We start from the raw sequence: 24127 nt of genomic DNA, 5'->3' as shown, positions 1-24127 counted from the left end.
TTCATTCCTGTCTCTTACTGAGTTTGGGCGGTGTACGGAAACATTCAGTGCCAAATGGTGCAAAAGAACCGACGTTCCAATCAAAATAAATTTGTCACTGACAGTGTGTTCGGTTTACTTTTATTTTTAATCTTCATGGTTCAAGTAGATTGGCTTAATATGTACACCGGTGCCTGCCAGCTGTCACGTGGGGNAGTAGATTGGCTTAATATGTACACCGGTGCCTGCCAGCTGGTCACGTGGGGTGAAGTCATTGGAGCATACGTGTGAGGGAAAGAGCGGTGTAATAATTCCCTGCTGCTAAAATGTATATCGCTGGTCAAGAGACATGGAACTTCAAATTTAGCATTCAGCTAAGTCCGTCAACATGCTTAAAACAACAGGTTCGGTTTAATGCGTTGCTTTTTTCCTTTCTATTCTTCTGTCGCATGACACAGTTCATGTGGTTTGTACACCTGACTCACGTGTTTTCCAATAAAACCGAAGTCTTGTTTTTCGTTGGGGGCACTTTAGACAGGCACTCAGAATAGATCACCATAAGTTTGGCGGTTGCCATGCGACTGAACGTTTGGCACAGATTTTGAGGATATTGATTGATATTGTTTATAAAAGCATCAGACATTTCCAGTCACGATGCTGTTCATACCGATTCACCTGTGGGTCTCCATTTCACCACAACAGCTGCTGTTTCAAAACATTATGTAAGTTCTGTTTGAAAGTTTTAATGCATCGTAGTCCCTCTTTGCAACATAAACAACCACACAACAGACGGTTCTCGAGGAACGGTTAATAACGACCTACATCTCTGTCATCACTCCAAGTTTTAACCAGTCTCTGCTGTTCACTGAAAGCTTCCTATGGTAAAAGACGTAGCTTGACCCACTGCAGCTCCACTGTCCGGTACGATTGGGGCTTTAACTTCATCAGCTTTAATTCATATTTTGACGTGTATTGTGAGTGGGAACGTGTCTAAATACATCCGTAAGAAATGAACTCAATTCACGTACCTGAACCTGATGCAAATAGTGAGTATGGGACATATTCGTATCTACTCCCACCTCACCCCCTGCCTGCTCTAGTTTGTTTATTCCCAAACTTCGGAAGCACTGGACTACAGTTTTGGCATTATTAGAGCTTATCAGCAGGTTGTACTCTTGTCTGTGTCCATAATACCATTCCAGACATCCTGCATACAAGGAAAGCGTACTACCACTGCTCCATTAGCGCACCAGAATCATTAAGCATATACGGGTGAACATACCGGCATTTTCGGTGATCTGACTGGTTTAATCGAGAGAGAGAGAAAAAACACGCAAAAAACACTACTTCGCAAATGAGTCGATCAACTACACTGACTACTTCTGATCATGATTGTAATCCAGGCCCGAATACATGCGGTTGACAAGTGAGGCGAACTTATAAGATGGTTTATCCCATTCTAAAGTATGAACAGCGCAAAACGTGGAATATACAGTAACGACCACCACAAGAACAACCCAGCATCGAGGCGTAAAGAACAAATCGATGGAATCAATACAGATCAGCCATGCATAGCTAACATGTGTGAGCATGTGCACGTCACAGGCAGAAAACATTCACGTGAGAAAGTCAAAAGAACTGCTGCTAGGCTAAAATGGTCATACTACAGAGTGGCTGGGAACCTCGCTCACTCATTTAAAGAATGTAACAGACAGTCGACGGAGAAGGACTGGAAAAAAGTGGAAAGTTTAGAAAACTTCATCTGTCTTGTACTGTGAGAAATCAAATGAAGCCTACTGCGTTTAGTTGTTTTGCTAAACAACATATACCAAAAAGGAATACATATATAGTCTAAAACAGGTTAAGAGAAGCATCCAGGTAGGAAGGATGGCGGTTGAGAGTGGTAATAAGTAAGTTGCGGTAAACTGATGGGTGCAATCGGGTCAAATGAACAAACTTCCTACAGACGTTTTACTTGATGACTCCAACCTTGCCCACAGTATCTTGGTTCCTAACTTTCTCTGCATGCATTTCTTTACCCGAACATGCCACACTATTCAATGAGAGCCCATAGACATAACCCAATAAAAGGAATGGTAGTCTGTCCAAAGGGATATTTGCCTAGAGAGTGAGAATCAAGAACAGCGAGTTACTGAAAAATGTTCTGGCAAATGAGATGAGTCTATAGTGTGTGCATGTGGGAGCAGATAGCCAACTGTGCAACAAACCGTGCATCCGTTTAGGTCTACTGCTTTACTATCACGTTAAGAAGCTACCCATATTTCGATTGGTGCCGGTGGTGATCAGGTAGTTGTTCAAACGGACTGTTCACGAGCGAGCAGTTTTTGGAGTTCGTATCCGTTAACTAGGTGAGCTCAGGTCATTTTTTAGCACATTTGAGCGAAAGCGTGATCGTTGACAACGTGAGGCGGAACTTTTCCTAATGACGGTGAAGTTAACCACTACTATTGACTGTGCGGTAAGTTTGATCAACCGGAATCTTTAGAGAGATCATATCCTGAAACTACTATGCAGCCGCGTGCCAAGAAGAGAGGATTATTGACCACTCTTGCTCAGGTGATGAAACTTCTGGTTGGGTCAAGAGTTAAGAACTAAGGAGCCCGCATCAGTGTTTTCGGAATTCAACTGGACCTTCGAATTCCGTTTTATCAAAGAAGGTTTGACTGCTTTTACGAGTGTACCGCTGTATATATGAGCATTGGTGGTGACCTTGGAGCCAGCTATGTATGTAACACAAAGAAGTATCTTACACCTGACTAGAATAGCCACATTCTTGATTTTGTATGAGAGGCGTAGGTGATGGATTTTATTAATACAACGTATGGCCCCTTTTGTGTACTTTGTTGTAACTAAGCATTGTGGATACAGATAGTTTCAGTAGTATGCACGTGAATTGATCGATTTTATGTCCAACCACATAGGGTGTGGAAACACGCAATGTTCTGTGAAGTAAAATGTTAAAAAGCAGTGGTTCAGTCGCATGCTATCAAGGCTGCGTAACTGTACTTTTAACGTATGGATCCGTCTGCTATCCTGGTGGCTTTCGTTAGGCGGTGTGCAAACAGTAGCAAGTTATTCAGCCTTGCACTTAATACTAGAAAAAGGCGAATAGATTCATGGTAACAGTTGGACGGTGCGGTGTACTTACTAAGCAAAAGCTGAACTCGTTAATATGATCTTCTCATATTAGCCGTTACTCAGGTTTGAGCCGGTCATTGGAGGTACATTTCATTAGCTTGCAGTGAGCCGACCACCAATGTAATATCAGTTTTACTACCGAAACATCTCAGTATATTCTGTTTGTAAGGAGCGGACTACCAGCAAATCTTCTATTGAGAGCAAGAGATCGATGAACCTTGGACACCAAAAAATTCATCAGAAACTCGTTTGATATTATATTGTGAAGAAGACGTATTTTTTGGGGGTAGCCTTGAGCTCCTTGAATAGAGTTCTCATCCAGCTTAGGTTACCTCGAATAGTAAACGTGAATTGATTCATCTTTACCGAAATACCAATTTGATTTTGACGGGAGACTCACCTGGAACCCAGCTGGACCTCTGGTGTATGGTGTTTTAAGTAACTGAATTTGCCATTGTATTTCACTAATTTTGTGCAATTTAGGTTCACGTAGAACACAAGTTTGGCGGATCCTCGGGGACTGTGCCTACCTGATGACCCTGAATAAGAAAGAAACCGGTCATGGGCTGCCTAAGTGATTTATTTAACCTTTCGTTGTATACGTTCAGGAGTCCGTGAAACGTTATCAACATGTTTTCCTCTTGGTTCCCATGACCACGATCCAACTATGTGTAGTGTAATAAAACCAGGTAGCTGATAGAAGTTAGGCAACAGGAGCAAGAGTAAATTTTGACCATTTTCATTCGCTGCTCCATTACCTCAATGTAGAGAAGATGACTTGTGAAGTCCTGTGGTATTAAACCGCTGACCACAATAGCTCAACTTTGACACAACGAGAAAGGTAATCAGATGGCGTTTTGAAAAAGCACGGCTCACTTAGCTCAGCAGTACCGGGCCCCATACGCCACAGCAGGCGGCCAGTGTGTAGGATGAAGTGGAGTGAAACCTACTCATTACGACAGTTTTCCGGTGAGATAGGCCTTTGTTGAGGCTTTACTCTTTGGCATCAGTACGCTGTGAATGTCACATCATGTTTGCGAACTATTGATTCGTGAAAGGATCTGATTTGAGTGAGCGGTGATTTATCTGGGCCGAACGGACAGTGCATCTATCCATAATTTTGTCCCACACCGATGGTGCACAAAACTGATCTTAGTATTTCTCTTCTAGGCCATAATAGGGAATGCGTCATTTTTATGTGCAAAATTACAGCCCCTTTCCAAACCTACAGGGAACGCAGAAAACTTCTATATCCGGCTTAAAGAGCTGTCCGTTAGACGGGGACTAATAAATCGTGCGTGATTTACATAAACTTTGCTGGTTCACGCAAGATCGACCAAAGCAAGTGGTTCTCACTGGGAGGTGGCACCCACAGGACCGACTCAAATCGTTTGCTGATGTCGGAAGTCCCCGTCGTAACGAGTTGACCAAGGGATAATGATGTTGTTTTCGATTCTTACGTGGAAGGAATACCAGGACATAAGAAGGCGCCTGTTTATGTAAGGATTTATGCGTCTCCAAAAAAAACCATCGTACTTAGTTTGTGGCAAGATAGAGGGTCCTAAGGGAATATGTGGACGGTGGCTTCTCTCGCTGAAGCAGAAGAGCATCCGAGTTGGTCTTTTGTGTTGACCCGTATGCATGAATAGTTAGGAGTGACCATACACTTACTCATTCCTACTGCAAACGCCGCAACCATGCACACATACCGCACTTGGCTTTCATGTTGTTTTTATTGGTCTATTGTTTCACTAGGTGAGCGCTGATCTACGCAACCGTCTTTCGATCGATAACCTGGCTGCAGCAATCAGCCAATCAACACCAGCTCAGCTGCCAATGTCTGACCATTCTGATCAGCATTACGATAATGTATGCATTGACAAGCTTGCTGGCAATGCAGCTGATATTGGCGTGAACGGACAGTTAGCCTATACAGAAAGGGATCCGGAAGTTCGTCAATCAGAGGACTTTATACTAACGAAGGTTCGCTTCAGTCAGGTAGGCAGCAAGCCGCCAGGTTGCTCGACTTCACTGGGGTCCCCTAGCCCGTCGGATACCAAACGGGGTGGTGACCTAGATACATACGCAGTACCCAGTACAGAGTCGGCTGTACTTTCATCCCCCAACGCGGAACAGCCTCCAACAAACCATCTGTCGGATATATCGACAAACAAAAACCCTTACATCAGTGAACGGGACGCCAGTGCGGGTGAGTCATTGGTCAAGCAATTGTCCTAGTTTGGTAAACAAGATATCACAAACCGCATGAACAGCTTCTCTTATGTCTGTCAGGCAACATTTATCTGCTTTGAACTGTACGAATTGTTGGAACTGTCCTAGGATCAAGGTGTTACTCACCTCCGTTATGTCCCCTATCTGTGCCTGCAGCCAGTTTGTTAATTCGTATTTTAACATCTATTGTTTTGCTTTGTTTCATGATGCCGCCTTAGCGAGGCGGCACTCCTCTCACAAAATCAGGTCTTATCTAAATGCCGCCTTTTGAATTGATCATTGAAAAATCACCTAGGTCCGTTGATGGGCAGATCTTTGCGCGTTGACCGGGTTGAACCTATATAGTGACTGAACAAACTGCATATCTCCTTTCCCTTTGAGGTGAAACACAATGCCTTCTGTACAGGACAACATTGGGTCTTTTATTTGTAAAGGAGCTGTCTACGAACTTTCAACTATAAGGTCAGCAGGCAACTTAGTCACTTAGAGTCAATGGAACCTGGGTCTTTCAGTCAGTCTTTCCAGCGGAACATTGTGATATACGGGCAACAGCTTTGTTATTAGTATCGGAAGATGCAAATGGAAGAAAATTACTTCAGGCAGCACTCCATCAATCAGGGAATCCCATCTTTCAAAAGATAAACGGGCTTTCCAAATGGTGTCTATGGGGATATTTTTCGGGAGCGACATCCTAGAATTTTGTTACAGTACCAAGCAACTGTTTGGGGTGACTGAGGCTGATGAAGAATTCCATCTTTCAGATCAGTAGAGAAGACGTATAACTCTTTTGGATAGTGGTTTCTATCCGGTAGACATCCACTTCGATTGAAGACCATTGCTTCAGAATAACCCATTGCGCTTTTCTACTCTTTTCCCCTGATGAGAACTGGACAGCTCACCATAGTGGCACGAACCACAACGGGAGTGGATTGTGCAATACGTCCTCTTGTTAGTGGTTTGGAATGTGGGTTTAACCAGTTCCACATATGTCCCAGCATATCTGTGGGAAGGACTTACTGGAAGGTGAATGAAGTCGTTCATAGTATCCTCTGAAAGCGGAATAGTCTGGGAAGACTTGCTACCAAGGAGGTCTTGTTCTCTGTCTTATTGTGGCGGAGATGTGAATGAACAAAAGTAAGTATTAGGCGGTCCTCTGACTGTCCTCCAAGATGAGCTAGCAGAACTCTGAATCAGCCTCAGTGGACTGGGCGGATGAGGTTATCCCAGGAATCCCATGGCCATTACGGCGATGCCGTTCAACAGTTGTCTGTAAGTTCCGTGCTACCTAGCAGTCAATCAGGAGTGAAGCTTTGAAAACAAGCTTGGTGATGCCAGTTACATCGTACACATCGTGATACTCTTATTTTACAGCGGCTCCATAGAACTTATAGTACTACCGTATTTTTCATTTTCTGCCACGTCCTGGACAGAACCAGTGTTATTTCAACCCGACTGCACTGCCTGACGTCCACCCCTACCTCTATCACCGAGGTAATCGGATACTACTCTCTGTGTGGTTTAGCGAGCAGAGTTCTCGTGCCGAACATACTACAATGTTTGAGCTTTTTAGTTTTCACCAACTTCCGATAGTGTGCGGTGAGGTGGGGCTGAGTAACCGTAGCATGGTCGGACAGTCTCGCAACTTTGTTTATGCTTCGCGACAGACCTGATGTCAGATGCAGAGCGTGGTAAGACATGCTGACCATCGTTCCAGTATGAATGCCGTTCACTGTTTGCGCAGATCATTTACCGTCCTAGTCTCATCAGCTTAGCTGAATAGCTTGAAGGACATCCACAGTTAAACTACCAAAGTTGTCAGATATTTTAGTAGAATGGTCAACGGACAAACAAAGTTTGAACCTGTTTTGTATTTCTTCAAATTTTGGACAGAGAAATGGTTGACGACTTTTCTAGGAACTGTGTCAGGCAAGTTTTGGACAGCCTTGCAACAATTAGCGAAATACACTCATTTGCAAACTAATTTGGTTTTTCGAGGGAATCATCTGGAAACCAGCTGAATCTCTCGTTTGTGATGTTTTCAGGCAACTGAATGTGCAGCACCTGGCCGCCTCATGTTTCAGTCGCTACGATATTCGAGATATCGCGATGTATGTATATTTGTAATGCACTACTCATAAGGTTGCTGAAAACTCTTCGACAGCCCATGACCGGTTTCGCCCTTCTTGGGGCCCATCAGGTAGGCGCAGTCCCCGGGTTTCCGTCAACCTTATGTTCTACTTGAAACCAAACTGCACGAAATTACCGAAATACACTCATTTGCAAACCGATTTGGTTTTTAGAGAGACTCATCTGGAATGCAGCTAAGCCTCTTGTTTGTGAGGTTTCCAGCCTCACAACAAGTCTTTTATGGGTTGTTCCTAATAGACCTTTGATCGATTTTTACGAAAACAGCTTTAAAATTGGGCATACATCAGCCTCTATTCATCGGTTCTGAGATGACGCTGACTTATCTGTGCAGTCAGCGAGTACTTTGAGAGATTTTGGACACAGCCAGAACGCATATTTGCACTAGTCGCCAGAGGTTACTAAATATATCCGGTTGGCCAGAACAGACGTTTTCCAACAATGCACGTGACAGGCATTGGTAAGCGCTTTGAAGCGAGACCTAGCCAATCAGTGACTAGTGGCACATCCAGTCAGTTGGGCTACTGCGTTGCCCGTATCACGTTTACGTTGCCAAAAACTTCCTTCCTTATTCGAGAAATTTGCATTTAAGTGCATCGAACTGATTGTAAAAGCAGGCCTATCATACAACAGGTCGGTTCAACCTATCCCAAAATAAGGCTATCGCCCTATGTCCTATGTTCTGTTTAGTATCCGTGGTTTACGGGTGGTCGGCCACCCGTGATGTTTGAAACATTGGGTAGCAAAAATTATGTTCTAAATGTTGTATTTGCCCTCCAGCTATTCACCTGACGTAATCATACACAACGGGCAAACTTTGATAGTTTTAATGAAGATTTCTTCCTGCAAGTCAAGGCAGTCTACGCAGTACAACATAGACGAAATATCTATTAAAATTCCGAAGTGTCCTCACACTACCAACACACTTCTCTATCCCATCCTTATTTAATTCAGGGATTTGAAGTCAGTATTTATAAAAAAGGTACTCTAGATTAATAACTTTGGCAAAACTCACTGTAGAAATGAAGATTTGGGAGCAGACTGCAACCTGGTTTTTTACCACAAGTGTAACGGTGATACTACTGATGGGGAGGCATGCGAGTAGTATGCTTTAGCCTTGTAAATTCGTTTCGCGTCCCCTGAAAAAGGGAGATCTGTTGCGGAAGTTGTGCAGTCGCATTTGCTTGGATTTGAGCAACGAATCAGTGGAGTCAATGATATTCAGTAAAGTTCAAGAAGACGCGTTCGGGAGAAGATGGATGTTCAGTTTTTGTAAATAAGATGCAAATGAGAGTTTTGCTTCCCGGTTCAGTAGTCTAACTGGTCAGTTAGCATTTTCTAATAAGTTTCAAACTTGGTGACTGTACGCTTTGACACCGAGCTGCACATCTGCTTCTGAACTTCTCTGAAAGACCTTCCGCTGAAACCACTCAGGTAAAAACAAACAAGTATCATGCTGAGTGCAGCTCGGAAAAGGCGGAATTGAAGGACGAAATCTGAGAAAATCAACATCCGTATGTGTTTTCTGCATAGATTTTGAGCCATCGATACTTTTTTGATCAAATGAAGCAAAGAGATCCCGAGTTTAATTAACTCGAATTAGTCAAAGCCAAACGCACCAAACCCTGATTATTGTCCACCACGAGCTTCTTGGATCCTCTTTCACCCACCTCCAAGTTGACTGTAAACCCGATTCTCATTAGCAAGACCTTTCCTCGGTTATCCTCGCTTGTAGGAGATGAGGACTAATATACTCCATCAGTGTACAATACGCGGCGATGCTGCTATCTCACCGACAGTGCAACGGTGGCAGTTTTTTACTACATGGGAGGGACATAAATGGAATAAATGGAATATTACTGCCACAAATCATGCCCAGTGTTTCATTCTGCAAATATTGTGATGTACAATAGTACAAATCTCGGCAGACTGATTGATGCGAATCTAAATCGTCGGACAACAGGGTTTCAACACATGGTTTGCTGAAATTATCGCCAAACGGTTTTGAGGGGTGTTGACCAGTCGGTTTTTTGATTCGATATTCATTCCTCGAGCATGTCAACGGGGTGTTCCCCTATTAAATGAATCTCCATACCCCAGCCCATTTTCTTCTGTGGCCGTACAGATAACAATGATTCGAGGCATCTATTTTTCATACCTGTGGAATACGACCACCTCTCTAAACGGATAAAGCTTTGAGCTCCCAGCGGATCTGGTTTGTACAGGGGGCACACAAAACTTGTCTTCAGAATGAGCAAGATTTTTTAGAATCTAGGGAATTCCACACGTAAAGTCACAAGGGTGCACGTTTCAAATGAAGAGGTTAAGAGGTGAATTCGAGAAAAAATAGTGGCTGGGTACGTAAAACACGGGTACTTGTTGATGAGGCATGTCGATATCCGTAAGAAAGTCACTCCAAAAGTAGGTCTGGACGAGTATGGAACCGTTCTCCACATTCAAATAGGGACCACTAGTAAGCTGCGGTGGGCCTCTCAAGTTAGCTCCATTCCAATGAAAGATCCCCGATCTAGGCTTACACGGTACGGCCTCGTGAGAGGCAATTAAGGGGTTGAAACATTTTCGAGCACATCTTTCAACCCATAAAACTGTTTATCTGCCAGGCGTAAATTTTTCACAAACAAGGACAACAATGCAAATTTCGTCCGTTCTTTTGCCTCAGTTATGGTTGCAAAATAGTTGGGGCCTTCAAACCAAGATTTAACCTACATGACGCTTCTGCAGTTCTCTCCCGGGAATACCACTGAACGGATCTTACGCGCTAATACAGACTAATTAAAAATTCATCTCCTTTGTGAAGCCGTTCCCGGAAGAAGTTTACTGTATCCTGAAAGGCGGTATCACCGGACCTGACACCCTTAGGCTGCAAAATAATCCATACCGTCGTTTACAATCTGACACCGGTTGTGAACATGCGGATGCGCAGTAATTACTCCGGGCTTTTAAAAAAAATCTGCAAGCATTATACATCCTCTTCCAGTGAGAACACTCTCCGGCGTAGTAGCATTCGTAAGCGTTAACCTTTGACCAGCTTCTAGGATGTTTTTCAACTTTTCCCCCTCTTTCCCAGAAGAGATCACATCTCCGGAAATATAACTTTTGGCCGGCATCTGGAAAGGATTACCCCAGGGTGATGAAATTTGTCTCCGAGATATAATTTCCCGAAACTAAACTATGCGCCCGATTGTCTGTAAGCTGGCTACTAAGGCCTTAGTGTACTTGAGAAGCTGTCTGGAACTTTGCGAGAAGGCTGAATTTTCAGTCAGTTACCCTTATTTCGAGGTGCTATCATTAGGTATAACCTGAAAACAACAGTTGTCAATTCACTTCCATACCCAGAAGCCTCGTACTCTTTGGTCCTATGATGATGCTAACCGTATGTGTTGGCCATACGTCCTTCGCTGTTTGGCATGTAGACAGGTCGTGATGGTTCCCGGAAAGTTACTGACGCATGTATATTGTTGTTGGCGATCATGCACTTGAAGCGTGTGTGGTTTGCTATTAGCTGTTCTAGGGAAATGTTGTCATTATAATGTCAACCTTAAGGTGGATGTATACACGCAAATTTCATCGAGTTCAATAATGAAGATTAATTTGAAAAGAAAGGAATTTAGATCCGGATCGATGGAACATTGAACTCAAAAGCAAGTTTCTGGCGCTGTTGGCGTTATTATCCGCTCATCGGTGACCTCCCAAATGCAATCGTCCCATGTTTCGGTGTGACAATGATTGCTGTGCACACTACTAGACTGTAGTTCTTTTTTTGGCATCAAACCGGAGAGGCGAAAATTTTTCTCGCAACCTTCAGTGCTTCATTATAGTTTGAAAATAATTATACGAAACTTAATTCGCCTGTATAGCCATAAGATGTGGCTCCCCCACTCCCAGAGACACAAATCCTCACCAAGCGAAACCATTTGGACCTTGCAACCGGAAATGAGGTTTGCTCGCGGCAACTGCTGTATTTCTTAATCTAACTAGACTAAGAAATCTTCTCGTGACTTTTGTTTTGCGCCAAATAAGGCCTGATGATGGAATTCCAACAATGCATTGTTTTGTTCCTAAAAGCTCCTGTGCTCTAGGTAGCTGCCATGAGACAACCATATATCTGGAAAGTGTAATATATGGTTTGACTCATACAAACACGATTGCTAATGTGTCACAGAAACCTTAAAACCAGGAGCATGGATCGCATGTGCCATTCACACAGTTCACGGTCAGCATCCACAATACCGATTCATTAATTTTTACCAGCGAGCCGTGTTTGGTCTGATCCAAGACACTCAAATATCTTGAGCTGCGTAGTAATCTACTTTTCAAATGTGTCCGACTCAACCGAAGTTCTCTGATTTTTATTCAGTTGTTCGTTTTCGATATGTTGGAATTGGCCTATCGATCACCATCGTCTGTTGATAGCACATGAGAAAGAAGGCTGTAAAGTCAATCCGCCTAAACTCAGTTCTTCCCCATTTTGATTTTACCAAACTAGTTAATTAGATTCGGTTGAGTGCTCACCTAGCTTGCGCCTCACACAATTGGTCTGTCAGAGTGAGTCATTTGGATAAAAGGACAATCGATCGACGTGCTCGGGGCCACCGTGAGACTGCGTTCCGCTCGAGAGGCGTATTTTTTTCCGAAGCACAAGCGCACACAAATATCCGTTACGATGCATACACAGATAAACTTGTTCTTGTTTTCGCCAACTAGCCATTGTGATGCACTTCTGGTCTCCTCTTTGTTCATGTTAGTGTCCACAGAGCCACCGGTGCGTTTCACGTTAGCTGACTACTTTGACAGTCTAAACAATACACCCACCACCCCAAAACCCCTGCTACCTCGATTGGTCGTGCCAGCACCGAAAATGACGGGGCTACAAACCCCGGTTGAGAAGGCACTCGAGATGTCACACAGCACCTCGTTGGACGATATTTCCGATTCGTTACTTAACCCCGGTGGCAATGGTAGTGAGTCCGCCTCAAGTTCCGTTACCTTCGGTCATATCCCCATGGATGCTGTGGATTACCTTGTGAAACGTCGATCATTTTTACTCATTTGCCTGGCCGAACGTTATGAGGAACTTATTCGACTGCTGGATGAAGAGCTGGTAAGACTGAAGCTCTGCACTGCATTTCTTATTATCCTCCGTTTTTCTTTCAAATTTTGTCCGACCTATTGCGAAGATACCACCACCAAAGGTGTTCAGTTGAAGAAGGCAAGGCTCCGGTTGGTTCATTGAACTTGGGGGATTGTTACCGAATGCATACAAGTATGAAGTCGATTCATAGTAGGTTACAGGAAAACTCAACTTATTGGTGCCGGGAGTACCCACTTACTAGATTATATACTGCTACGGCCAGTCGGACAGTCCAGTCTCGTTCAAAAAGGACTACTGCATTCGTTCATATCATCTTGGAAATGCACGTTTGCGCGTGTTTTCCACCTAAACGACCAATGTAAACGTGAAAATAAACAGTCAGAACCGAAATTTCAAGGCAGTGACACCAATCAAAAACGAGGAACAACGAAACCGGAAGTTTGTGAATCGGTAAAAAGTTTTTGCCTGAATCCGATCGAGAAATAAGTTAGCTGTTGTCTCAGCTGCATTTATGCATAACCCTGAATGTTATTCCATACTCCATGTAAGCGATAAACATCATGAAGAGAGTGGAGAATCAATCAGAGTTCCTTTTGATCTGTGTGATTACGTTGTTATCATTGGATGCCTGTGAATATTACGGCGCGATTGAACATAAATGGTAGGGCAACATACGTGCTATTTTGCATTAGAAACACGGCTAACCTTCCATCGAGAGAACGGCCGTTGCACCGCAAACTCAAGCGACAAAAGAGGAATTTACCGTCTGTTTTCACTCAGAACTACATAATACATCCCCATGTCTCACATTCACAGAATACATAATGCGACCGGACATGCGATCCTTGAGCCCATTCGCGCCTGAATGATGATTCCACTACCTTCAGGCCTGCTGACCTTATTTGAATGGTACGATACCATGTGACCAACATAACCAACGGATTAGCCGTTTGACACATTGCCGTTTGTGTTCCCGTGTTCGAACTAATATGATCACTGTACTCGTCTTGTTTACGGATACCTACCATTTGTTTACCTTCTTTTAACAATGAAGTGTGTCTCCCCTATCCCACGGTTACTTTTACTTCCAATTTCCTATTCAGGAGCTGACAGGACAACCACCGGAGAACTACAATCAATACATGCACGAGTGCCATGATGCTCAGGCTGCCGCAAAGCGGTTGCGCGCTCCAGAACCAACAAAGATAGAAGAGGATGGCAGCAGATCCTCAGACGTTATCTCTCAAGCAGGTTGGTCAGTGTGACTCACAAATTTCGGTATCCATTGCCTAACATCCATGGGGTTTCATACATATTTCCATTGAAGTAAAAGGTCATTTGTGTGACTTCAGGGCAAAAGCTCAACAAAAACCACTTAGATCCTCGGAGCATCACCTTTGTTGAATGGATGAACTATACGCCATCGTTTCAGAGGGGTTTGGTTCCTTGACGCCTTAAAACTGAACTATACGCCATCGTTTCAGAGGGGTTTGGTTCCTTGACTGCCTTAAAACCCAATCAACCTACTTACTTACTCACTTGGCCTGACGAAGCTTTTGTGTCAAAAGCGAAACGTTGTCCAGCAATAAATCCACCGATTGTTTACCAAACCCCTCTAAAACGATGACATCCCAATCGGTCCCAAACATTTTACAATTGAACTATACGCCAGTTTTATATTTTGCAAGGGAGTTGGCACGTCCATCCAAACGGTCATAAGCGTCGTCGTGCAGACGAACTGGGATAGTAGGACAGGAGAGTAAGTCTTCAACATCCGCGGTTATAGGGATCGCTGTTCTTAAATACCCTCCAGCTCTATCGCTGCCATTCAGTTGCGACTAGTTGCAGAAATCAATCTGCGACTGATGGTATCACCATCCATTCACCCTTTTTTCAGCGTACATCTCTATCATATATGTGATAGCGACAGCTGAAGGAGTGAAATAGAGCAACAATCTTTTTCCGAAGGCTTCTAGCTGTTTCATCATTTTGGCACCTTAAAGACTTTCTTCTTGTCCGAACAACACCAAACGTTATCCAAGAAGCTTTGTTGTGTGTACAATCTGGTCCATAGAGTTGTCCACACATGTGTATTTTGTTTTCATCTGGCTTCGCTTTCTCTGCAAAGCAGAACTGCTCGGAGGTACACCACGAGTTTCTTGTCTGAAATGTTTCGACTGCCGAAGGTGGCCTTTTTTCAAGGACCAGCCGGGTGGGACTTAAACAGTCACCGGAGCGAGAAAACACAAGCTAATGTGATGCCACTTAATTTTTGATTGACACCAGTCAGATTGTGTGGATGAGTTGCGTATGCATATAGTGTGCGTGTTTTCAGTGACTGTCGAGTAATGCCTCCAGATCTTGATGTAGGATTGCCCGATCGCCAACCTGACCCGGCTTTCTGTGCCGAGGCAAGTCTCACGAAATGGACAATGACTCGAGACAATCGGACATACTGACACACGAGGAAGTTATAAGGATGCTTATGGCTCCGACACAACATTACCATACATGCACATCAGGATTTGTGGTAAGGTTTGCAATCAAGAAAGATGGATCCGATGGAATTCGGTTGGTGCGTGGAGTGCGAATGGTGGGTTATGTTCCATTTGGTTTAGCTCAATGAAGCTTCTCGACGCAGCACAAAAGTGATTCTTATGTTTGACTATCCAAGCCCTCAGACGTAGTTTTGATCAGGAACTGTCCCATCGCCTTGTGAACACAATAGGATATGCCCTATGGTTCGGTTGGGTCTTTTGCGTTAGCTCACTGTCTCTGTAGGTGTTTACCAGCTGGTATGTTGTACGAATATCGCAGCCGGACGACACATGACAGATAAGTTGGGATGCGCGTCGCCGGTATGGAATCCTTGCCATGTTTATAGGGGCAGGCTGCTACACCTCAATTTGTAGTTTGTAGATTATGGAATGTGAAAACGGGAGGATGCTCACTGATTTCTTGAGCTAGTCTAATATGAGTAACTTCGCGCTCTGTTGGTGACGGGTCACTACAAACCTCATCCGTGGTTCGAACCCGGTCTCTGCCTCTCGACTTCCCCTGTTTAGGCTTGGGCAACCTGGCAGTATCCTATCCCTCATGCTTCCTTCGGGTGATATGGCAACTAGACAACGGAAGGGTGTTACAGCTGAACGATCACCTACAGTTTCCTGCGCAACGGATGGGCAAAGCAGCCAAAGGAAGCTACTGTTCTGTTTTGAGCCTCATTCACTACAAACTTATGTGAGAGAAAACAATCGGCTAAAAACTATTTCTTAAAGAGCTCTGCAAATAACAGGAAACTTTTTGAAGTTTACTTTAAAATTTTGGTGATGATCAACTGATATGCCTGCCTGTTACCTCCGAAACGCAGAGTATCTTTACAAAGAGAATGGGCCTAGTTCATACCTTAGGTATGATTACGGTCCACCGAAAAATGTACACGAGAATGCAGTGCTATGTGCAAATAAATCGGTAACCCTAAAAAATTCATAAGTACCACGTGTTTAGTGTGTGGATGCATCTCTAAAAAACTACTGTGGCAATAGGCTCCTAGCCATACCTCCTAAGATATTTTATCCTGTAGAAGTTTAATCATCTCGAGAATCGGAATCGTTGAAATTGAGCTAGGTTCCATCTACCCTGGGAAAGTACCCGTTTATCCTCCGCCTTGTGGCAGACGACTGAACAATGTCATTCTTTCCGATCATCATATACCTTTATCTGAATTGTGCCCTTAGCTCTTTCTGCCGCCGGAAACTATGACAGTGTTTAACTACCGCAGGTATTCCAGTTGAATTCATGTGTGTGCACTTACCTTCGGGAATACGAACCAGTCTATGGCAAGTTTCTACCTTAAGGCAAGCAAATCCACTATATTCCTTTTTCCCTCGGCAAATTCGTCCTTGGTTTGACAGATTAGTCCCCATTGACCTCCTTTGAAAGTTTGGGGATTAGGAGCCTTCCCTCTTGTTTGCTTACAGAAATAAAGTACTATGAATATGTCTATCATTCTGAATCTGATCCCTTAGAAATGCAGAGGACACCTCGAGATAGCTCAGTGGTTAAGGCGCAAACTTATGGGTCAGTGGTCCCGTGGTTCGAATTCAAGCTTTGCATCTCGACTGTATCTGTTTGGGTTTGAGGAACCTCAGCCCTCGTGGTTCCCTCGGATGACATGGCAGCTAAGCACCCAAGAGGTGCTACAGTTGAGAGGTAACAGGGGATTCTAAATAAACGCAAAAAAGGTCTCTTCCGGGAGTGGCTTGCGTGGAAAAGCGCTTTATGGGACGGACTTCAAGCGATATCTTCCGGGTGGTAGTATTTTCGGAGGGAAAGACCAGTAGGTTCTAGAATTTTACATGTTTTGGTCTGCACTGGGAACCTTCGAACTTTAAAGCGAGCACTTTGGAACCGATATCTCATGCTTGTTCTATCCGAAAGAGAATTCATCTTTCTAGGTCAATGTATATATTCCTGTGGATGGGAGGAATCTTCTGTTGCAAACGGGAGGAGAACGTGGCGTTCACCTATTTTCGGAGCCAGTATCATCCATCCGACATTGGTTTGCTTATCCTGCCACTGTCTGACCTACACTAAGTTATTGGCCGAGGCAGCTACTTAGAGAAGACGTTCGAATATTTTCTGTGGGGGATTACGAGTGTTCAGACCTGTCGGAACGTTCGTCTAAAGAATATTTTACGTAGTAGGATGCATCTAGCAGCAGGAACACCACAGTAGCGTCAGCATTTTTTGTTTGTGCGGTAGTACTGCTAGCAAACAGCATTGTAACACGTGACATTTTTAGAATGCAAGATAATGGAAATCTTGGTTTCCCGTTAAAACAGCGTCTTTTGTTTTCATTTCTTTCCCAACGAGAAGATCCTGGACTAGAGAGACTTCGTACTGGTCTGTTGGGACAGCGGTTGCAAAAAACTGGGTTTCCAATTTCTCCGATGAACGTTCGCAAATTTGGTGTGCACGTATCACCTTCGTCTCATAGTTTGAGACAGTCAAGTCTGCTTTCATTGTCCGATCAAGAAAAGCGAAGGAGCGAGGGAGTGTTGCCCCCTGTTGCAACGGTAAGACAAGAGACGTTTGTTGATACAAGTTAATTAATTTTTTTTAACTCGACTGGTTCTGAGTGATTCCAGCATAAGTTGTCCTCGAATTTCCTTCAACTCTTTCTCCCTTCACTGTAGGGATGCTTCCGTATTATCTAGGCTTATTGGGCTAAATGTGCAGCAGATTTCCTTTGTACGCTAAATTTCAAAACACAAATGAGGTCTGGTCACACGGCAGTCAGCTGTGGACTCAGTAAATCGATAATCTCGAGCTAGGGAGCCCAAAAGTCAGTATTCCGGGTTGTCTTTTCTCTGACAGAGAAAAGAAGAATCGTGTGACTTTCGAGCGATTTGGCTATGTACCGGCCAAAAATGAACAGTAATTGCGTAAAATTAACTAATTACTGAGTGCAACTTAGTGTGCACTTCGGAAATATTCAGGTGTGAATAAAGATTATGCGGGTCGGTCATGCGCCATGCTGAGATACTCTGGTGAGTCAAGGGTATGCCTGTTGACTATTTTTGTTCTTAATTTTGTCGACCGACTCTATGATGTACTAAATAATCAATTGCATAGACCAGTGATAGCAGTTTAGATGTCCAACTTCACTGCCAATAAGCTCGGGGTCTCTTTTACCACACTTAAGCTTTTATCAAAGATGAGTACTAGCCACTCAACTAGATTGCTTTCAAGCCAAGGCCCATTTTATCCTCTGGGGAATTACATTCTAAAATCACATCTTGTGGGTTGGAGAACATGGTAGAGGGAACCCAGACTGCGCGTTGCTTTGACGGCACGCTACTTCGTTTGGTAGAGTCAGAAGTATGCAAACTCCACAGCGGATAACGAAGCCCGATGACTCCTCATCAAGTTTCTGCATACATCCATGGAAAAAAATGTACTGAACTTCATCTGGTTTCATAGACGCCAGCTGAGATCCTTTAATGTCCGACTAGAATTTCTTGCCACCAGAAGGACTAACCCTGTTCAGACCCTTCCAATGAATATTTCACACAAGCTAACTGGATGGCATCGAGATACATCCGGTTCCACAGTTTCGACTGCAGCGCCCCAATTGCCCGTATTGATAGGAACACTATAAGTAGACTCACCACCCAGCCCTAATGATGCCATTTAAAAGAGCTACCTAATCCACCTCTCTGGTTGTGCTTTCAGCTGCGAAAGAGATAAAAGACACTAATGATGGAACTCTTACCGGAAGGCTATGAAGCAATATTTGCCCTAACTCGTGGACGTTAGGAGTCCAGAGGGAATAAGTGTCGGTGACCCTGAATCGACCTTATACTTACCTGTCAACTCTTTACTGAATAGCCGAAGCCTTCCAAAGTTTTACACACCATCCAGCCATTTCGTAAATACGAACTAACGGAAAGAACCCTCGCCATGAATATGTCACGTATGAAGTATAGTGCTGCGTTTTTTAGTTGTCATTCCATCAGCCACCATTTTCAAGAAAATGGACATTCGTTCCAAGCGCTTATTTCATCATATGGTCTAATACACCGGTACGTTCTCCCTTAGCTTCTTATCCGTTTTTTGTAAACTGCCTTGAGGGTTATGTCACTGAAATCGAAAAAGACTAAAACAGAAACTTTGAGAGGGAAGTGAAAGCCTAGAAGTGATTCTTGTTTGTTTTGTCCTACTGGGAGAAGGAATCTACCGTTTGGTCAGCCATATCGATGTTAATGTTTCAATTCATCAGCTGTCATTGGACAGTGATGATCTGCGTTGTAAATCTGCGTTGTCAATAGTGGACCGGCCCCTACAGGGTTTAGTTTGAAAAACAGTTTATGATGCGTTACGTAGATAATTTTATCATTACTGTCTGCCTAGCCATGTGGACAGGAGTCGATACTCACTCAGGACGAGATGAAATCAGCTTTCACTGTACTAGATCAGGTTTCACCCATCCACTTTGTCAGCAACGCCAACCAGATCATGAAGAAAGGAAAGTACGTTCTGATTACACGACATCTACTCTTATCACTGCGTTTTGGAGACCGTGTCGGCTCACATCCTCAGAATGGATCAACGAGCCTCCTTTTCGGAGGCTTTGGTTTTGCTCACCAACTAGGAGCCTTGCTGTCACAGCCGTATATCAAAACTAAGTTAACAAAAAGGATATTGAGCAGGAATCCGAATATCGAATACAAAACAGCTTTCTTCGTACGAAGTATCTGATGGACCGAGGATACGAATCTCGAGCATGCGCTCGTGATTTTCGTCGGCTCGCATGAATGTGCTACTTCTTTTGCAAGACGGCGAGCTTAAGTTAGACTACGTTGATCTTGGTCGCGAGTCGGTTGCCAGATAGGTTGTTTCGGTTGCCGGAGCTAAACGAGTGCGGTTGGTTGGTGTTCTGCTTAGTTTCAACGCTGATGCTCACAATTTCGGCGATCGTGTCAAGAACGTGGTAGGGACCTGTCTGTCCACAGGATCCGATAACATCTCTATCACGCGGAACTGGGGTGGCTTTAGTGTACCCAAAGAGACATTAGGTTCAAGTGTTGTTTCTGGCGTGTCAGACATGAAAGTACGTGGTTTTGTGGTATAACCCAATTTAGCATTATTCTCAAAGGTGATAAGCGATCGAGCTGCGTGTGGTGTCCACACTGAAAACTGTTCTAGACAAAAGGTGGTCTGCAGTTTGCTAATGAGGGTGCGCAAGTTTTCCCCCAAATAAAACCACTGGTTGCATGAGTTTATTCCGCCTCGGGCAGACAAAGGAGTAACCGTGTCTGTTTCTTCTCCACTGATTTCCTTCTCTAGTATTGGCCAAAACATCTCATCAGCGAAAGGAATGGTTGGCTTGGGGCTTGGGAGTAATTCGTCAAGAGGTCCCGCGGGCTCTTCCAGTTTGCCATGCTTGAATTCACCAGTTTCAGTAGATGAGCTCACACCAGCAGGTCCTACGAATTGTATAGATTTCGCTTCAACTAAATGTGATTCTGTACCAACTGGTTCACCAACATGACTGTTCGTCCCAGTGTGCATTCAGAAACCCGCGTCCATTTTATCAGTTAAACCTAGATTGAAGGAAAAGGCGATAGCTGAGAGTTGCATAGCTGGTCGTGACCAATTTTCATGCCGTTCATATCAAGCCCTCCTAGCCGACCAATGGTTACCTCTTCTTCTGAACACTGCAAATATGGTTAGACAAAGCCTTACTTCTCACTGAATACAAGGCAGATCTTATGCTGTAATATTTGGTAATGAATAGCAAAGTGAGCCTAAATTGCTAATTGTTGACTTCTACTAATCGTTCTGTTGCAAAATATATGGGAGATGCTAGTACCTTAAGGCACATTTCGCGTACGTTGCTAGCTTTACCCCCGCATTCTCCTGACCGATGCGTTGTGTTGGGGACCGCTATATGCCCACCTTCTTCTGGTTATAAAATAACCTCGGATGACCGTTATCACGGTCGCTTAGTGTTAAACGATAAAAATGCCAGCACGGAATGCCGGGAATCCAACGAAAAGTTCCGGCCGGTGACAAGTTTTCGAGTTCTTTGTTTTTCTGGCATTCATCGCAAAGGCTACGAATCGGCACATTTTCCATTTCATTCTGGCTTGACACACTTCCAGTAGACTGTCTTTTGAATCACAGCAAACTGGGTTCGTGTATGCACTTGCGCATGGCCATTCATGGACAATCAGCCGACGAAAACTGATTAATGGCAATCAGTGCACGTGATCATGATAGTGAATGCGTAGCGCTTTTGTACCATCCAGTACTTTCACCTGTGACCTTCCACTTTCAGCTTGGGATCTTCAAACTAATGTTGAGTTCACTCATTACTAAAGAACATACTGAAATGCTGAGACTAAGTGTACAAAACTGTAAAAATATCGCAGACTTATCTAGAGGGTGAAACAGCAGTGTCGCCAATACAACCCAAGCACAGAAGTGACTGCCTTGCTTGCTTGACTGCTTACTTTAGTGTACAAATGTGACAGTCTGTCGAACTTTTTAAAGCCAGATTTTCATAGAATTCTCACCTTCTCTCCTGTAACTTCGTAAAAGATACGCAAAAGATAAGGTTACTTGGTCGGTGGTCTGTTCACCGACCTTGGACTGCGAAAGTTCCAATACCAGTCAAGCACGAGATAAGTACTAGACGGGTTTGATGTAGTGTACGATCAAGAGCTGATAGTGAGTGTGTGCGTATGAAAGAGATCAAAGTAGCAGACAAACGCTCTCTTTTGCTGCAGTTCTAAGTGTATGGTAAAACTTGTCTTGTGAATAAACATATCCATTTCCTTAGTGTTGGTGTCCAGAACTTGTCTTTTTTGCACTAAGTCATTCTTGATATCGTACATCCTCAAACTCTAATGGAGATAAAGTTTGCTTCACAGAAGTGGATGATTGATTTTTAATCGAAACTGAACGTTTCAACCGTTTTCTCACTCTGTCTGTTTTCAGGCCTTTAATGCGGAACGCTCACAAAGTTTTTATAAACAAGGTGGGATGCTAGATAGCCGAGACCTGCGAGATTCAAAATGTAGTGAACAGAATGGCATGAGCAGGAAGGCGCCGGTTGGTAGAGGGTCTCATATAAAGTCCACCAGTATGAGTGACATCTATTCCGGAGTGCGGGAATCATGGATGGATGCGAGCGAACTAGAAGAAAGTTCGAACTCAGTTGTCACCATGGAGCGTGATGCGGTGAGCTCGACCGATAGAGAATCCTCTCTTCAAGAAGCAGTGGCAGGCAAGGGAGAAGCGGAGAATGGAGAAGGTCGGGAGTCAGAGTTGACATGGATAAATGTTGAATTAGAGGCCCTGCGTAACATCATGGAGGTGAATCTTCGCCTGGCAGCTGACTCAAAGCGAAAAGAAGCATCCAGGAAGGCATATCGACTTGCAGCCAGACAAAACGAGCAGGCAGTAAGTTACTAGTGATAATACCGGTGTTTGGTGTCGTAGGAATTCGATTGTATGCCTAAATAGATGAAAGGCCTTTTTGATCGCCTATAGCAGAGGGTTAGTCATTTACAACCATCTAGGCAGTGATACATCTAACCGATATGTTACTGTTGACTGCCTTCAGCAAAACACCGGCTTCTGCAGTGTTTTACCGTAAGGACGACCCACAGATGTTCTAGAACAGTAGATAAATACCAGGTGAAATTGATTTGGTCTGAATTTGACCACTTTGATTTATATTCATAGTGAGCAAATCAGTATCATTTCATTAAGCTTGCCTCATGCTCCGTCAACCGAAAAATTATTTTTATTATTCCGTTACAGATTAATCAACTGGAAGAACAACGACGGATCTTGTTGGGTCTTCCAAGTGGTGGCAAGGAGACAACACCCCTTACCAGACATAAAGGCGGCAAATCACGTGGAGGCATCACGCGGAAGTCCGGAAACGCTCGGTCTGCCAGCGAAGTGCGAATATCAGCACCCTCAGACTCACTGAATGGAAAAGCTTCCGGTCAGTCTAAGTTAAGCAGTTCAAGCACCGAGAATGGCGCCGTCAAACACGTTTTGTTGCCTGCTCCAACCAACTCTGTAATGTATGACGGACTCGTGCATACTGCACCGATTTATAACGAGCCGATCCAGTCAAAACCAGACGCCAATTCATCTTTGAATGTAAACGAACCGTCTGCACCCACTGCCAGCACGCCAGAGCCAGACGAAGAGCGATTAAATCGAATGGGGACCTGCGGGGCTTTGCCAGCATATTCCAAGAACGATTCCAAGAAACAAAACTCTCTCATCAGGTTTGCTTTGTACTACATTTTGGTGTTCAAATTCCTAGTTTATCACGTCAAAATGCCTACTAAACATATCAAACATACTTTCTAAACTTCAGATCGATTTATGTTTCGCTAATGGGCTATTTGTACATATCAGACCTTCTGCAGAACAATGAAGGATATCCTATCATCCAAATAATTCAGTAAAAAAAAAGCAAGCAAAAAAATTTCACTCAGAGCAAATAGTCACGCTGTGGCACTTGCTTTGTGCATAAACACTGTTTACAAAAACGTTTTGGTATCTTTGGTTTTGGACTGCCTCGATCTTTGGAACTTCAGTTCTCGCAGTCTCGATTAGAAGCCGACGTGGACGACCAAACAGTTTACTTGACCAAACACCAATCGTTCAACTCACGGGAAAGATGATTTGAAGGGGTCAGTCACTTCGAGAAATACACTCATTTGCAAATCAATTTAGTTTTCACAGAAGACTCAATTGAAGCTCTCGTTTATGATATTCTACAACTGAATGTGCTGCACACAGGCTGCCTCATGATTCAGGTGGCACGATATTCGAGATATCGCGGTATATTTTCTTAAAGGAAACTATTCACAAGGTTGCCGAAAACTCTTTGACAGCCCACGATCAGTTTCGCCCTTCTTGGGGCTCATCAGGTGGGCACAGTCCCCGAGTTTCCGTCAACCT

General features: G+C 43.9%; 2 protein-coding genes across 2 annotated transcripts in view; one reads left to right on the top strand and one right to left on the bottom strand.

Annotated features, from left to right (window-relative positions):
* Positions 1 to 24127, top strand: part of T265_14345 (hypothetical protein) — a gene marked incomplete at both ends in the record, with an annotated part of 56172 nt that overhangs the window by 17856 nt on the left and 14189 nt on the right. The window contains 7 exons of the mRNA XM_009173248.1: positions 4894 to 5347; positions 12282 to 12637; positions 13732 to 13879; positions 16780 to 16840; positions 17433 to 17706; positions 22136 to 22600; positions 22964 to 23445. Of these exons, the coding sequence (XP_009171512.1) occupies positions 4894 to 5347; positions 12282 to 12637; positions 13732 to 13879; positions 16780 to 16840; positions 17433 to 17706; positions 22136 to 22600; positions 22964 to 23445 (2240 nt within the window). The remainder of the gene's footprint in view (positions 1 to 4893; positions 5348 to 12281; positions 12638 to 13731; positions 13880 to 16779; positions 16841 to 17432; positions 17707 to 22135; positions 22601 to 22963; positions 23446 to 24127) is intronic.
* Positions 7441 to 14277, bottom strand: T265_07646 (hypothetical protein; the record flags this gene model as incomplete). Its single annotated transcript, XM_009173219.1, has 2 exons — positions 7441 to 7552; positions 14168 to 14277. The coding sequence occupies 2 exons, from the start codon at positions 14275 to 14277 to the stop codon at positions 7441 to 7443; spliced, it is 222 nt and encodes a 73-aa protein (XP_009171483.1).

Source organism: Opisthorchis viverrini (genome assembly GCF_000715545.1).
Source record: "Opisthorchis viverrini unplaced genomic scaffold opera_v5_189, whole genome shotgun sequence".
In the NCBI taxonomy this organism is placed as follows: Eukaryota; Metazoa; Platyhelminthes; class Trematoda; order Opisthorchiida; family Opisthorchiidae; genus Opisthorchis; species Opisthorchis viverrini.
Note: the sequence above shows the minus strand (reverse complement) of the source record. Positions and strands in the feature narration are given on the sequence as shown.